The sequence below is a fragment of the Strigops habroptila genome, chromosome Z, assembly GCF_004027225.2.
Source record: "Strigops habroptila isolate Jane chromosome Z, bStrHab1.2.pri, whole genome shotgun sequence".
NCBI classification, from domain to species: Eukaryota; Metazoa; Chordata; class Aves; order Psittaciformes; family Psittacidae; genus Strigops; species Strigops habroptila.
The window spans coordinates 79,909,928-79,925,751 of NC_044302.2; the positions used below are offsets into that span (position 1 = coordinate 79,909,928).

Consider the following 15,824-nt stretch of genomic DNA (forward strand, 5'->3'; position numbering starts at 1 on the left):
AACCAGAATGTTTCTTTCTCCATGTGCACTATGTCCAAACATTTTCTTGTTCATATTCCAATCTCCAGTCTCTAATAACAACACACCAAATCTAATGCTCAAATGAAAAGTGAAATAATTTCAGGTAGAAAATTGATTGCAAATTACTAATAATGGGAAGTGACAAATTTCTAGCATCTTCACAAAAAGCAGATATACGCTTCAAAGGAAATTAAAAAAGAAAAAGCTTTCATACATTCCATCCCCATACTTCTAAATTCTATTAAATGTGAAGCATGTTTCTAGCTAAGTCATCTATAAAGGAAACCTTTCCCTTATGATGTGTAATCATTTTAATTCAAATGTTGATAAAAAGCACTAGGGAAGCACACGATATCAGAAAAAGCACTGCGCCAAGTAAAATTTTAGCAATAGCTAGCTTTAAAAAAAGTACATTGTCACAGTTTTCCAGCCATAAGGATGTTAGATCATAAATCAGCAAACCTTTGTTTTATTTAACTTATTGGTATAAGCTTGTACTTCAGATGTTCAAAAGATGTTCATATGCCAAGAGACTGCCAACTTCTTCAGCTGTAACAGTAGATGCCATCTTTCCTCACATTTAATTCTGAAATGCACTTTCCATGCAACATCTCTTCCGTACTTTGCATACTATATATAATTTATTTCAGCAATTTGCTACTTTAATTTTGCCATTTCCTACTAAAATAACTCATTATTCATCAACTTAAGAAACAGTAAGTTCTTATGAAAGCTATACTGTTTGTGTGACATCTTTTGTTATGCATAGAGTGACTTCCACTTTTCAGCAACTGCCTCTAGTTTAACCTAAAATAGTTGAAGAAATGCAAAGAAAAAAAATTCTTTTTAGATAGCATTATTTTCTCCAAATACAGACACAAGGAAAAATAAATGCTTAGAAGTCGGATACCGTAAAGTTTAAAGGGGGGTCATGGATGAGAAACATTCCTAGACTAACCACTACAAAGCATGAAGAAATAGTTCCTTACCAAAAGAAAAAAAAAAAAAAAAAGATGGGGAGCTTTAATTCTCCCAGATGTTAGAAATTTCTTTTTTCCTGAAAAAAAAAAAAAAAATAGAAAAATTGAAGAACCAAGCCCTGTACTCTACTTACATCTCCATGCAAGCAGCATTTAATTTACCTTAGCTTATATGTATTCAAGAGAGTTTAGTACCATTAAAACCAATTAGGAATATAAAACTTATCCAAATTCTTGACACTGAGTCAGTAACAATTTGTAGAAGTGAAGGACTATAGGCCTGGGGCACAAAATTCTATAAAATTTATAAAAATACATTCTTTTCTTATGTAAAGTCTCATCTCAAACTCTCTCCTTGTGCATTTGATGTGGTCCTTGTAGTAATACATAGTAAATCTCATAAATATGAAAGTATTCTTGTGTTGTTGTTCATACAATTATTGAACTTCGATTTTTGTCTGCCACAAGTCATCTTACGTAATTGCACCTTAGTCTGCTCTTCACTCTATCTGTGTAATAAGAATCCACGCTGGAATTCTGGGATGCACCTAACTGCACACCACTGCAACCTGCCTCCATAAACAGGTCATTGTCTAAGCTGTGGGACAGCAAGCCTCATAAATTGTTACAATCTAAGTTATCTGTGGGCTTCTAGAAAAATTAAAATAATAGTTTCCAATACTCACAGATTACACAAGAAAGAAGCATACAGTATTTCTATAATTATAGGCTGTTCATCAATATTTTCTTGGAATAGTAATCAACATAACCTTGGAACAGCAGCAAGAGAGATCTTTCAGAAAATTATTACAAGCTTCAGGTATTAGCAAACAATACAAACCTAAAACAAGATATATACAAAACGGAATTTGTAACATAAATGCTTCATCTTCTTGGCTATGGCAACAATAACAAGAATCATTATTAATACTTGCAATTCCTAGACTTAAGTAGTTATTAGCATACCCTAGCAATATACCAGAAACCTAAAAACCCCCCATAAACACAAACGTTTTTGCACACACATACTTAAACCGCAAGATTCTGCCTTACAGGCATTAAGAGCTTTCCCTCGTGGAGCAGAAAGAGGAAGCTTGGGTCCCTCTGCTGTTAGCAGGCTAGCTCAGACCCGCACTTCACTGCAGATCCCTGCATTAGGGCAGGCCTCCAGAGGCAACTGCAGGTCAGGGGCTCATCGCTCCTACTTAAAATGCAAGGTTTATATACTTCAGCTCAGCAATAGACTGCATTCTGCCACAGCACAACATTTATGGGCACATTTTGGCTTACTGCAAGACAGAAAAAACGTCTGACAGATAAAGTTACCACATTATCAAATGAACTTAGAGTCACAGCCTATGTATTTACAAAGAAATTCCAAAGCCTGAACAAGTCTGTTTTCTTGGACTGTCTCCAGAAAAGCTTTAATTAAAGATAAAAATGAGATGCACAGTACCTTTAACAGAGAGAGCTTAGAAGAGATTCACTGCACATTAGGGTTCTGCTATACTGAAGTACTTCTCAAAAGAGCCCTTAAATTAAATACTTCGCATTGTCATTTATCAAAACTCTTTCACTCCACCCACTGAGAGGTTTATACTTGTTTTCTTTACTATCTGATTGCTTAAGCCTATGTGGTAAGTATGCTGGAAATCGTGGTTACACAGTATCACAGATTGGCTTCCTATTTTAAGTACTGCTGTAACAAAATGCACATTTTTACAGGAGGGTTGTGAGAACACTGAAGAAAAAGGACAACAAGTGGATTAAACTCTGAATAAACTTTAACCTATTATTTTCCACTTCAAATTTATTATTACATCACAAACCAATATGAAGGCCAATAGAAACTAGTTATATCTACCCACCAAGCTTCGATTTTACACAGAAAAAAACCATACTGGTTTGAATTAGAAAAGCTACATCTAGGAAGATGTAATAAATCCTTGTCCACAGGATACATGACTCTAGGCAGTACCATCCTAAGGCAGGTTTAAGGGACAGCATATAAAAAAAGAATACAAATGCAAGCCTAACTTTGCAAAAAAAGTATCATAATTACTTTCAAACACCTACTTGCTTCTGTAGCCACCGTTCTTTCCTTCTTTGTTTTCTTCTCAAGCTTTTCAACTTATTCCTTTCTCTCTTACTTAGCCTTTGGTTGAAGGAAATATTTCTAGGCTGCACAATATCAATAGGTGTGATGTACTGTTCCTCTTCCACAGCACTTGTAGGTGGAGAAAGGTTCATCACAAAAGGTGACCCATCAGCAACGGCATTTCCAGAAGATTGTCCAGGAGCTTCAAAATCACACTCACTTTCTATTTCTTTATGTAGCAATGTGGTAAAGGAAGTAACTTGAAACCTTTTTTGTAGTTTGTCAGCACTTGGACTAGACAGATCCTGGAAAGAACTAACATCTTTCCTATTGGACTCTAACTGCAAGCCACTTTGTGTGTAAACAGGTGGATTTTTGTTTTGGCCATGGTAAATTGTTTCATATAATGCAGGTGACAAAACAAGTCTCTCTCTGATATTTAAATCTAAACTGTGTGATCTTCTGTGAAAAGGTTTTATGGTGCATGCATCATTCATAGGATAGAAAGCAGAAATACTTCTTTTCTGATTTAATGCCTTTAAGGGAAATGGTTTACTTTTTCTCGCAAAACTGGGAGCTCTTACTTCTAGACAAAGCGCTTCTGTTAATCTGCCGGTACCATTATTATTTCTGGCCATGCATGAAAGACCTTGATTTTTGATTTCCAAAGTTGCAGTTACTACTTCATGGCAGGCATCCTTGCTAAAGCCAGAGTGAATTTTGAAGAGAGATAAGTGTTTTCCTGGTGATTTTGCAAATTTAACAGAGAAAGCTGGGTGATAGTCTGTCCGACTTTTGCAGAAATGTATATTTACTAACTGTCCACAGGAACATTTTTTGTTGCAAACAAAGTTAAAGCCCCCTAAGCGCGCTTCACAGAACGGACAGTGCAGTTTTCCAATTGTCCATTGTGCCTATTGATAAGAAAAAAAACACAACATCAAACACATTCATTGTAAATAAATTATTAAGAAATCATTACTAGAGTTACTTTTCTCTGTTAATAAAAGGGTTTACTCTTCGGTTTTCAAACACAACAAAAGAGACTTCACAGCAGAAAGAAAATCCACCATAAATGTTTTGGTCAAAACTCTGCTTGCTGCAGTGATAACTTATTCTAAGAACCTAGAACATAAATTTCAAAATGTAGGGGCTTTGAAATATGTTTTAAAATTGTCCACAGATAGAATAATGCTGCAATACTAATGAAAACATTAGCTCCTTTAAAGCAGTAAAATCAATTTACCATGTTAATCTGGAATTGGCAAACACAGTTTCTCAGCTGAGTCTTCTGAATGCTGATACATTTCTTGCATACTAAGTACAATGGAAGGAGTTTTCTTACAAAAAGAATATAGCTTTTTGCTTTGTTTACAAAAGCTTGAAATGGTATTTGTATTTTGGTGCATGTGTTATTACAACATAATCTGTGTGCAAATACTATGACAAATCCTTAATACACTACCTATAAGTAGACAGTTATTTTCATTATCTGTTATTCTATGAATTTCATTTCAATCTTAAAGGCACCTTTTCAAAAGAAAATATGTATCAAAGATCTATAAACTCCTACATATTAGCACACTTATTACTATTTTCAGTGAATATATTCATCTGTCAGCAGAAACATTTTTGAGGATTAAAGTTATGCAAGTGTTTGTAGGATCAAAGCCGGTATGAGAAACAACATTATCAACTCTAGTCACACACTATTCAACAGTGTGCCTAAAATGGGGCTGAGCCATGAATACAGAAGCTGTTTCTAGTTAAAGCACTGCTTTCGATTGCAAATGTCTTTCAAGGTAGTTTGAGAAGATGATTCCATGACTGATGCTTGTCTGATCGAAAGCTTCAGAAAGTTTCAGTAAAATAAATTTTGCAGTTTCAGAAAAAAAAAAAAAAAACACTTGTGCAGAAAAAAGGTTATTTTTCACATGCAATGCTAAAAAAAGTTCCGGAAACACTTCTTTGAGAAACATACTCCTGCCTTGTAGGTTAATACTGCAAAATGTCACAAAGCTTCAAAGATGTGCCTTTCACTGCACTTAAAAGATTCTGTTTAAATCTGGGTATGTTTTTAACCTAGCGAAAAAGATCTCAGTTTATATATGCCCAAAGGCTTTCACATCCCTGAAAACTCCTTGAACATGCACAGTCACTCTCAGTTTAGAAGGCTGACCAATCTGTGCATATGCCATTCCCAAAGAAGAATTAAGCTGGTTCAGAGATTTACTGTAAGTCTCCTACACTCCATTTCCCAGATGTCATGGGCTAGGCACTAAAATTCAGATAGAGCCCTTTCCAGTGCTGTTAATGTGTCTTTCTGGCACTCAGGCACTATGGAACAGAAACCTGGATCTCCAAATGGAGAGGAAGAGTGATTCATGAAGGTTCGGGAAGAAAGCTAGGAGCCTGGCAAAACTAGGAATGCAATAGATGGCAGGAAGAAAAGGGACATCTCTATGTCCTTATGTGTAGAGAGACTGGGAGATGAGGTGCAGTACAAGCGAGTCTAGGACTGATTTAGCATGAGTTTGGCAACGGACTGATAAAGCATTTACTCAGTAAAAGAAGTAACAGCCTACTACTGGAGGAGGTGGTAGGGGGAAAATCAGCAAGATATGAAAAGGAGCTGAGGGCACACAGATTTACTGATGGGCTGCATAAAGAGTCAAAACTGAGATGGGTTGGCCAAAGAAGCTCATACAAGTGAAGAGTGATGGGAGAAATATTTGTGATTATTGACGATTATCTATACTAATGTGTGCATGAAACCCAGTGAGATTGGTTAAGAACAGGGACAGATGGCAAAAAAGAACTGGCTGGGAAACAGTGGGTTTTTACAGCCTGCAAATAGGCTTTGTGCTTATGTAAAATGATTTAGCCTTTGATTCAGGAGTCATACAAGAGAAAATAACACATGATCACAAAATCATTCAGAGCCCAGGAGACCTGGGGATAAGTCAGAATTGTTTAAAAACCCCACACATTTATCCATAAACCCACAGGATCCTTCCAGAGAAGTCAGAAGTGAATGAAGCAAGAGTTCCCAGGATATTAAAGCACAAAATGAACACTAAGATATTGAAGGTGTTCAGAGAATTGCATTCTCTGCCTCTGCCACCAGTGGAGCACTGCTCCTCTGCAGCCTTGAGCAATTAAGCCTTTCCTGACTAGTTTATGCGTTTTGTATTTCCCAGGTCTCTAACCTGACCTTCTAGGCTTTCAAATGCAGAAGGCTGGCCATTTACAGCTAAAGGCGAACAGTATTACTATCAATATTGAATCCAATATTACTGAAATAATATAACATGGAAAGTACTATAAAAACCTGCATTCCTATGATCAGGCATTCAAGATTAGGCAATTCTGTAAAGTGGGGAAATACTTCATCACTCCTAACTTTCACACACCCCCCCAAGATTAATGTTTCTGAAACAGAAGAGTATTCTGTCATGCACTGTTGAAGAGATCAGTAATTTTAAAATTAATTACTATTTAACAAAATAAAACATAGAGCAATACAATGAAGAAAGACAAAACAGATTTTCTTGATTTTTGAATGCTTAGTTTTACAATCATGTTTTTTTTCTTTCACATTTTCAGGGTACATTTGCTTAGATCAGAAGTTACTTGCAATATAGTAAAACTTAAGACACTGAAGTCTAAGCAGAAAGGAATGCAGGTATCATTTCCCTCAAAAATCAAAGACTCATCAGAGAAAAACTGTAGGGCAAAGGAAAAGCACTGTTTCTGCTTATTATATCTATTCAATGACATTAACTTGTAGACTTAAACCAAACAAAATACTTAACTGAAGCAACAGTACAACATGAAAGTTGTGGGATGGTTTGTCACTTCAAATGGGCAGTTAAAACTCAAAAGCAGTGACACTGGCTTGTCATCAGACCTTTGAATTTGCTTTCTATTCATGTGACAAAATAACACATTAAATTATAAAAGACTTCACATCATATTCCAGCAACTGATATCTTAACAAACCCCCAGTGCAGTTTTATGGAGAAACATGCTTCTTACTGTCACTGTCAACATATGCGCCAGTACTGCAAGATATGATGATCAAGACAAACCAAAACCCAAAGCGTAGATAATAATATAATTTTAAGCATTGAAAAAAAATATGCAGAGGTGCCTGCAACAGTTGTTTGGACAAACAGAAATACATTCATTTATAAATGGGCAGGAATAGAATTTATCACCTGTAGGTTTTGTACATACGTAAAAAAAACCCCAACATGTAAGATCAAAAAAAGCCTCTGTAAATGGTAATGACAGAAGTTACTAAGAGCTCCCTCAGTTAGAGGGTCTCTGTAAAATATGTGGACCTTGGAAGAAAAGTGCCCTTGAAATTTGTTCCTCTTACTTATTTCATATTTGGGATTATAAAGATACAAGTGAAAAATTATTTACCTTTTCAATGACACATTTCACCCACTCTGGAACTGCTTCTAAGTTCACATGCCATACGTTGCAAGACTCCTGAGCAGCAGACGAAGGTTGTGATGTCTGTTAAAAAAAAAAAAAGAATTATTGCATTGATATGCAATATTAAGATTTTTTTTTTTTTTTTGGCCTAAATATACCCAGGAGTCAGCTTCCCAAATTCAGTAAATATTAACAAATGATAGAACTCAAAGACATTGGTGCATTCTTTAAGCTAAAGATCAGGTAAATGCTGTCAGTATTTCTCTCTTTCTGAATCTAAGGATACTGGACAGACTTCACGGTGGAGATGGAGGCGTTTGGAGGTGGTTTTGTTTTGTTTACAAGAACAGAAAGTATGCAACTTATGATCTTCCAAGTATATTCAGAAATTTATTTCAGAACCACTCTCAGCTGGCACGATTTTCCAGTAAAGACAAGAGAATTTAAGTTCTAGTTTATATGAGGACTGTGGTCAGTACCACACAACTATGCCAAAAATAGTTTTAAATAATTTTTCTAATGCTTGTTAGAGTAACTAGCAGAGAAACAAGGGAGTCTTAGAAGCTTTTGAGTTTTAATTATGATGATGTGACTAACTGAAGAGGAAACAAAATCTTAAAAACTGCAGCATTTCATTAATTGACATTGAAATAAAAACAATTACCTAACTAACTGCCTTTTAGCACAGAAGTGATACAAGTGTAATTAAATCTTTTAATATGATTTAGAATGTCAGCAAAGTTATAAAGATGGCTAAAAAACTAAGAAAACTCTGGTGAGAAGATCTTAAAATCTGTTGTTAAAATTTATGAATATGGAAAATCACTGACTCCTATGTTATGAAACTCATAGGAATAAAACTTCATTATGCTAAACATTGAAAGTGGGGCTATACACAGAAGACAGAAGCTTTTAGAAATTCTCCAAGTAATGACAGCAGACAGATAGATCTGTTTGCCATGTCTATGCTACCATCTTCCTTCTATCTTTGGAGAGTACCTGCACTTCAACTTGGATATAATTCTGATTTAAAATGTTTATACTGCATTTGTAACTTCAACCACTGGTTTTCAGATCTGTTCTATGATTTTTCTCTTTTACTCATATTTCAGCTGTGTCTTTGACTAAAGTCTAAAATTCATCAGGGAAAGGTGACATACTGAAAACATTACTCTTCTTATCACTGCCTCCCAGTGTCTTGGGAAGTAGCACTAAATTACATTCTTTTATCTGCTATCTACGTAATTATGGAGGGAGATGCTTCAGTCTTGTGCACAGTGATGGTGGATCTCCACTAACAACTAAAAGCTCCACCATGGGGCACACAAATCTCCTTCTTTTCACTACATTTTTCCCATGAAAGGAGTTGAAATTTCCCTCCCATACACCCCAAAACTGCTTCAAATGATGCACAAAATAAAGACTCCCAAGTATAAAGTATGAAAATTATTACAGAACCTCAAGCTCTGTAAGAAGAGTGATTAAAATGGAGTTTATTAATAATACTAATTATATCAGGATCTAAAAAATAATAACTTTGTTTCTACCTCTATTGCTTATACCATCCCCCAGTGCCAAAAAGAATTTTGTTACATTTCTAGTGCGTTAATAAAAAAGGTCAACACCTTCCCTTCTATTTGCTTTTTTGCTTTGATTCAAGATCATGCAATGAAATCACAGTCTTTTGGCATATTTGGAAAGACCCTAACTCTTTATGATTACTAACAGCCATTATAAAGCAGCAGGAAATACTCTGTCATTGTTTTATTCCCTATGATTATTTTTCTGTTAATTTTAATAAAGATGATGTAAATTCCTAAGGGGTGTTTTAGCCTGGCAGAACATACTCCCCGTCAAGGCAGGCTAATCTGAGCTATTTTCGTTCACAGACTATCCCCTACTTTTTCAAAACGAAGAGCAAAAGTTTCTGATGTAGAAAACTTTTGACACAGACTCAACCACTACAGCAGAAATCAGTGTCTGTATTTAAAACACTGCTTGGAAAAAAAGACTTCTCTATTAATAGCTATTGAAACAAAAAATTACTTCATTAAAACTGTCAAAACAAGAACCCATTCTTACATGAAAAATGGTAACACTATATACTCCACACAATCTAGTAGTCAAATGAATACCAGCCTTCATGCTGCAGAACAAAAAGGTGATCACTGCCTGCTTGGCTTCTGTAGCATTGCTGCTTACATACTTTCTATGAAATTTTCCATATTTTAGTACTCATCTTCACAGTACATTAATTAATAACTGAGGGCAAGTCTAATTCTTCTCCTTTATTTAAAACCAATGACACTGGAAAATGTTATAAACTCCCTTCAAATGCTATACTTACATTAGATGGATCTTTTTTATGAGATTTTGCAAGGCAAACAGAATTTGCTATATATTTTCTACATCTCCAGCAACGTAGAACATCAGCCTCTTGGTTACTCATTTCAACTTGTGATTCTTCAGTTCTGTATGTCTACCTGTAAAGACATACATACAAAACATACAATCCAGTCACCTGTTGAAACCACACATGGTTTCCTTCTGCAACCCAGAAGTCTATCAGTAGTCTCTTCCGTATAAAGGAGACATTATTTACAAACATTCTCTGATCTTGTATAGCATGTCACCTAGGCATTTTAAATAGCAAAAGTGAAAGAGTTGTTTCTATTTCCAGGTTGCATGCAGTACTAAAAAGTAACAACAACAAAAACAAATTTTAAAACAAACACCCTAAGCAAAATATAAAACCCACAAACCTCCTCAATGTTTAGGCAAAAGACAACTCCAGTTTTCCCAGAATATGTCCATAAGTAATTCCTATCCTTTTTTTTAAGATTCCATTAACGTATTTCAACTTAAGATGGCCAAGCAAAAGATCGTGGAAGAGACTCTCACAGAAAAGGCAGAATTTACACTGGAAACCTGTTTTGTTTATGACAAAAATGTGATGATTCAAATGCTTTGGCTTAAGCAGAATCCCTCTTAAGTTTTTATTAACCTCGCTATGTCAGCGCTGCTACCTTCTGTACCAGACACATTTCAAAAGTATAATGTATAAAAATCCTGGACCTCTCTATGAATGGCTTCTTTTTTTTCCAAGTAAATTCAGGCTCTGAAAGATTTTTACAGGCTGTGTGTATCACTTTGCTGTGATAAATGAGGCATTAGACTTCACAGGATATTGAAAAAATTATTACCAGTTATGAATTTGTTTTTATCACTCAAACATTTTAAAGCTGTTCTAATTGATTTATTATTCACAATTTCATAACACACTGCTAGAATGAATTTAATCTTATGACAGCTCAGTAAGAACCTCAAATCTAACACCAACCAGGAAGGACTGAAAGACTTTACATAAAGCTAGCTCAGATGTGCTTTTCAGGTACAGCCAGGTGCCAGCTACTAAAATATATTCTTGAAATGTACTACAGTTACTGCTACACATCTTGCACATCTTATATGCTGTATATGTGTATTCAAACAGTATATATTTAAGTCTCTGTATACATTCTGTTCCCTTTATGTTAATTTTTATAGAAAAAGCTGTTTTGCTATCTGTTGAATATCTACTTCATTTGGGGCTCATGATGCTTACTGGAGTGGGGTATAAAACTATTAGTGATAGACCTCTGAAACAAAAGATAAAGGACTGACAGATAAATGCTTTTACTTTATTTAAAAGACAAGGTTCAAGTCATGCAAACAAAGGCTGCCTAAGGATCACTGGCATTTGAAGTGATGTAAACATCCCTCTCAACTGAATTATATCTATCAAGCAAGCACCGTTGTACAGCAAAATAAAAGCTCTTTTTTCTATATTTACATACTTGAAAAGCATTTTCTTATTTCTGCTTACACCTGTAATTTTAAAATACGCTTTCACGACAGATATGTATATATAATAATACTATAACCTGCACAGCATAGGTTGTATTTTGTGTAACAAAATGCTGATAGTGAACTCATTAAAAAAAAAAAACAAAACCAACAAACCCTCAGAGTGCAAATACTTTTTAAGACTATATCACAGTAGGCTGAAGTGTTCCTCTGGCCTAGTAGAATTTAAATAAGAAAATTCCTGTAGGTCTATTAAAATTCTGCATGCGTGTGTCTTTTGCAGATCTTACAGAGAAAGAAATGCTACAAGTGCACTCTAACACTGCAGAGGTTTCTACACGTATCGTGCTAAGAAACAGCAAATGAGACATTTAAGCATTCATTTTTAGTTTGATTTGCACATAACTTCAACTGGAACTCAGATAAAGCATACAAACACAGGATTTTGAGGTGGTTTTATAGCTAAATACAGCTTAACTATAGTGTTCTGGACATATTTGAGTAAGTTTTTATTTCTATTACTTTATGTCTGAAACTATTAAAGGCATCTTGTTCTCACCTTGCTTTGTCTTTCAGCAAAAAATGCCAACATAAAGGTAAAATATTCCAGTTTGGCACTCAGAAACTAAATAGGGTCACTCTCAGTGGGTCTTTCCAGCTTGGCACTGGGCCATGTTTGTTGTGGCTGTCCTGCTTTCAGATCAGTTGCTTTGTGTGAGCTCATGTTTGCCTCCAAAATACCATGTAGACATATCAAAGTGTTAAAAAGCCTATGCTCCTTCACGGGTCTTGTTTTATTTCCTCCAAATGTTCTTTTGTGACTCAGTCCCAGAAAAGCCAGGAGCAGAGGGTCCTAAGACTTCCTTACCAAGTCAGGCTTTCAGCTCCTTTTCCTGAAAACCATTTGTGTAACCTTCTCTTGCAGACCTTTGACAGAGATTTCACAGCCTTCCCAAACTATTTAATTACCTTATCTTCTATTATTTTAATTCTTCCCCTAACATGTACCCTGAATTTTCTTGCAATTTCTCTTATTCACTGTGAATACAGAGAACAATGCAGCTCCTTTTCTTCTACGAAGAACATTTTACAACTTTAAACACTTACTATATATATTAGCTCCCCTTCAAACTTGTCTTTGGGCTAAATAAATCCAGTTCTTTCTCTCTTTCCTCACCGGTCATGGTTTCTTGATCTCCAGTTGTCACAGCTATTTTGTGAACTCTTCAAATAGGTCAGCTGTTCTTTCACAGCAGTGTTCAAATCTGGATGCAGAACTCGCAATAAAGCTTCACCAGCAATGAGCAAACTAGACAGCTCATAAATTTTCAAGGGTAAAAAAGAATTGAGAATGCCTCATTATGGTGAAAACTAACACAAAATTCACTGGATCCATTTGAAAATGTTGTTTCTCACACTTATAAGGGCAGGAAACTGGAATATTAAATAACAACTCCCCAGAATCAAGCAATTTTTAAGAAATTTCAGCATGAGATCCGTAAGATTTTCAGATTCATACATGCTCATCAACATGTTAAGGGAAGAGGAAAAAGGGATTGCATTTTTTGCCCTCCTTCCATTCTGTCTGGAAAACCTACGAGCAACACCACAGAAAGCTAGTGGAACTAGTCACAAAGAAAACAACAAAAAATAGGTAAAGGACCAAGCAGCAGACATAGCAGCCAGAGAAATGGTACAGAGCTGATCAGCTTCCTGTTTATGCAAGACTCCTTCAATGGGACACTTTCCCTTCTGGCATCCTCTCACTAGTAGGAAGTCCTCTTTGATATTTATATTTAAGTTCTTTATACAATCTGAATTGTACAATGCATTAAACTTTGGCCATTTCTTCTTCAAAAAGATTGTTGGAAAACATGAAGTAAAACCCCAAGAAAAAGTTCTCAAATGTTCAAAATGAAGAACTAAACACAAACCCCTAAATTTCTGTTGAAAACCTGGCCTAGAATTTTTCAACTAGCTTGCCCCTAATCCCCAAATGCATAAATTAAAAAAAAAAAAAAAAAAAAAAAAAAATTTGGGTACAGTGGGACAGTGGTTCTCAATGCCTTTTTGTTCAAAAGTCACCTGTGATCCTTTCAGAATACTGCAGCCATGTAGATTACAATAATAATTAGGTCATGACGAGAAATAAGGGCACAGAAACTTGAGCATTAGTTACCAAGAGTCTTGAAAAAATATTACATGAGTGGCACCTTTGAGGGTGGATGACAGAGAGAAGCTAGATGAGCTGTCCTAGCCAGCAAGTGTCCATACCAGAAGTTCCTGCTCCCAGAAAGGGAGGAACTGACACTTTGCTAGAAAGAGAAACAATCATGAAAGGCATTCTGCTACAAAAACATCCTTGCTGCTACTGTCTGATCTCCAGTGTTTATGCTTAAAGAGACACTCTTAAATGCATACTTCACCAGTGTTTCTCAATAAAGTAGCATTTAGATGGGGAGACAGAAAAGAAAGTTTGAAGAACTGTTTCCAGGCTGCCAGAACAGCAAGGCAGCAAGGTGCATGAGGGCTGTGCCACCTGCTCCTGTGCCAGCCCCTGCTTGATTATGAACTGCCCTACCAGTTCAGCTATTGCTGTGTGATCAGCTTCCCTATCACAGCCCACTGATTGATGAGAAAGGATGGCCAGTGTGTGATACACTTTCTCTTGTAGCAAGACTAGCCTAAATAATTAAAAGGCAGTTAATATAAAGGCAGTTATAAATGCAACGGATTACTTAAACTGCTAAAAAATCCTACTGCATGCTGCTGAAGTCAACAGGTCTACCAGACACAGCAGCAGAACTGACGGGGAACAGGCCTAAGAGGTCAACAGAAAACCATGGATCGGCTCGTAATCTCCTTCTTCCATGAGATCCTGCAGACCAGTACTGTCTGTTTCATGCTCTTGCATGTACAAACATTAGTTGTAGCACGGAATAAAGGACGACAGAGGAATGAATACTACGCCCGCGCCCCAGCGTAACGCGAGCTCCTGCCCGCAAGCCACCAGGCAGCACAGCAGCCGCAGCTGCCCGGGCCGGACACCGACCGCCTTCGGGCCGCGGCTCCAGCTGGTCGGGAGGGGACTGCGGCGGGCGCGGAAGCCGCCCCAGAGCGGCGCAGGGAGGACTAGGCTGGGCTCCCGAGGCTCCCGGGGCGTTTCAGGTGCTGACAGCCGGCAGCGGCACCATCAAGTTAACTCTGAGGAGAAGTCGGGGCAGTCGCCGCCGTGCTTCGGCACCCCTCATGCACACCTCGCGACGGGCAGCCCCGCCGACCCCCGGCTCCGGGCAGGTGGCCGCACCTCCGCGCTCACGCCGCGCACCCAGCACCCGCGGCTCAGCGGCCCGCACAGCCCAGGCCCAACGGGCGGCCGTGACGCCTCCCTCCACCCTCCCACCCCGACCTTGACCGGGTTCAGCTCACCGGGCCGCCCTGTGCGAGGCTGAGAGGAGGCGACGCCCCTGGGGCGAGCGAAGGGTCGAGCGGGCGGGCGAGCGAGCGAGCGGGCGGCCGGGCGGGCGGGGAAGGGGTTGCGCAGCAGCAGCAGCTACTCCGGCGAACGGGAAGAGACGGGAGACAAACGGCGGCGGAAAGCGCTGCTCTAGCGCGGCGCCTGCCCGGCCCGCCCGGTCGTGGAACTCACCCTGGGGCAAGCCAGTCCTCTCGGGCGGCGACGGCGTGCCTCGTCCCCGCGGGAGACCGGGCCCATCGCCAGCCGCGGGGCCGGCCCTGCTGCCACCGGGAAGAGGGCAGCGGCCGCGCTAGACGGCGCCGTGCCGAGGCCTGAGGGTAACACGTCCTCTCGTCTCCTGACTGGCAGAGATGGAGCCGGGGTGGGGTCCGCCCGGCGGCAAGCAGTGGCAAGGGTGCAGGGGTGAATTACGGGGAGCTGAATGGAAACTTTTCACTAAAAAGTGGGACAAAATGTATGTTCCTTCAGGCCCGAGGAACAAGCCCAGACCCAGAAGTCAAAGGAGGGAGAAGTCAAAAGAGGGGCCAGGGACATCAGAGAGACCGGCAAGTGCCAGCAAGGAACCACGTACTGGCAGGGTGTCATCAGTAGCGCCTGACTGTTTTAATAGGCTGCAAGAGCAAAGAGGGAGCTTTAAAGGAAAAGGGGAAAAAGGGGGGAGGAGGGGCGAAGAGAAGGAGGGAAAAGTGAAGTAAACTTGTGAAATTTTTTTGATTTTCTGCAAATCGTGCAGAGCTGCGTGGGAGAAAAGGCAGGCATACCTCTCTGAAGAGAGCAGCACCAATGGCTGCTTGCTAGTGTCTATACCTCACTAGTAAATAGAAGCTGGTAGACTAGATGGGCTCTGTTTTCACCTCGGTAGTGTTCTGGCTTTTAGCAATGGTACTCTGACTTGATCAGGAGCTAACGTGCTTGTAGCTGACAGTCTGCTAATGATAGTTGCTCAGCTTCGAAC

The 15,824-nt window shown here is 38.6% G+C and overlaps 1 protein-coding gene across 4 annotated transcripts in view; it reads right to left on the minus strand.

Annotated features, from left to right (window-relative positions):
* Positions 1–15,432, minus strand: part of RNF180 (ring finger protein 180) — a 72,568-nt gene extending 57,136 nt beyond the window's left edge. The window contains exons 1-4 of one of the 4 annotated variants that reach the window (XM_030471113.1): positions 14,821–15,407; positions 9,893–10,028; positions 7,531–7,626; positions 3,078–4,013 (exon numbers count right to left, since the gene is read on the minus strand). In XM_030471113.1, coding sequence (XP_030326973.1) covers positions 3,078–4,013; positions 7,531–7,626; positions 9,893–9,994 — 1,134 coding nt within the window. In that variant the 5' untranslated portion in view covers positions 9,995–10,028; positions 14,821–15,407. Of the gene's footprint in view, positions 1–3,077; positions 4,014–7,530; positions 7,627–9,892; positions 10,029–14,820 lie in introns of all 4 variants that reach the window. The other 3 variants (XM_030471111.1, XM_030471112.1, XM_030471114.1) reach the window with 3 other exon arrangements.
* Between the last annotated feature and the right edge of the window lie 392 nt (positions 15,433–15,824).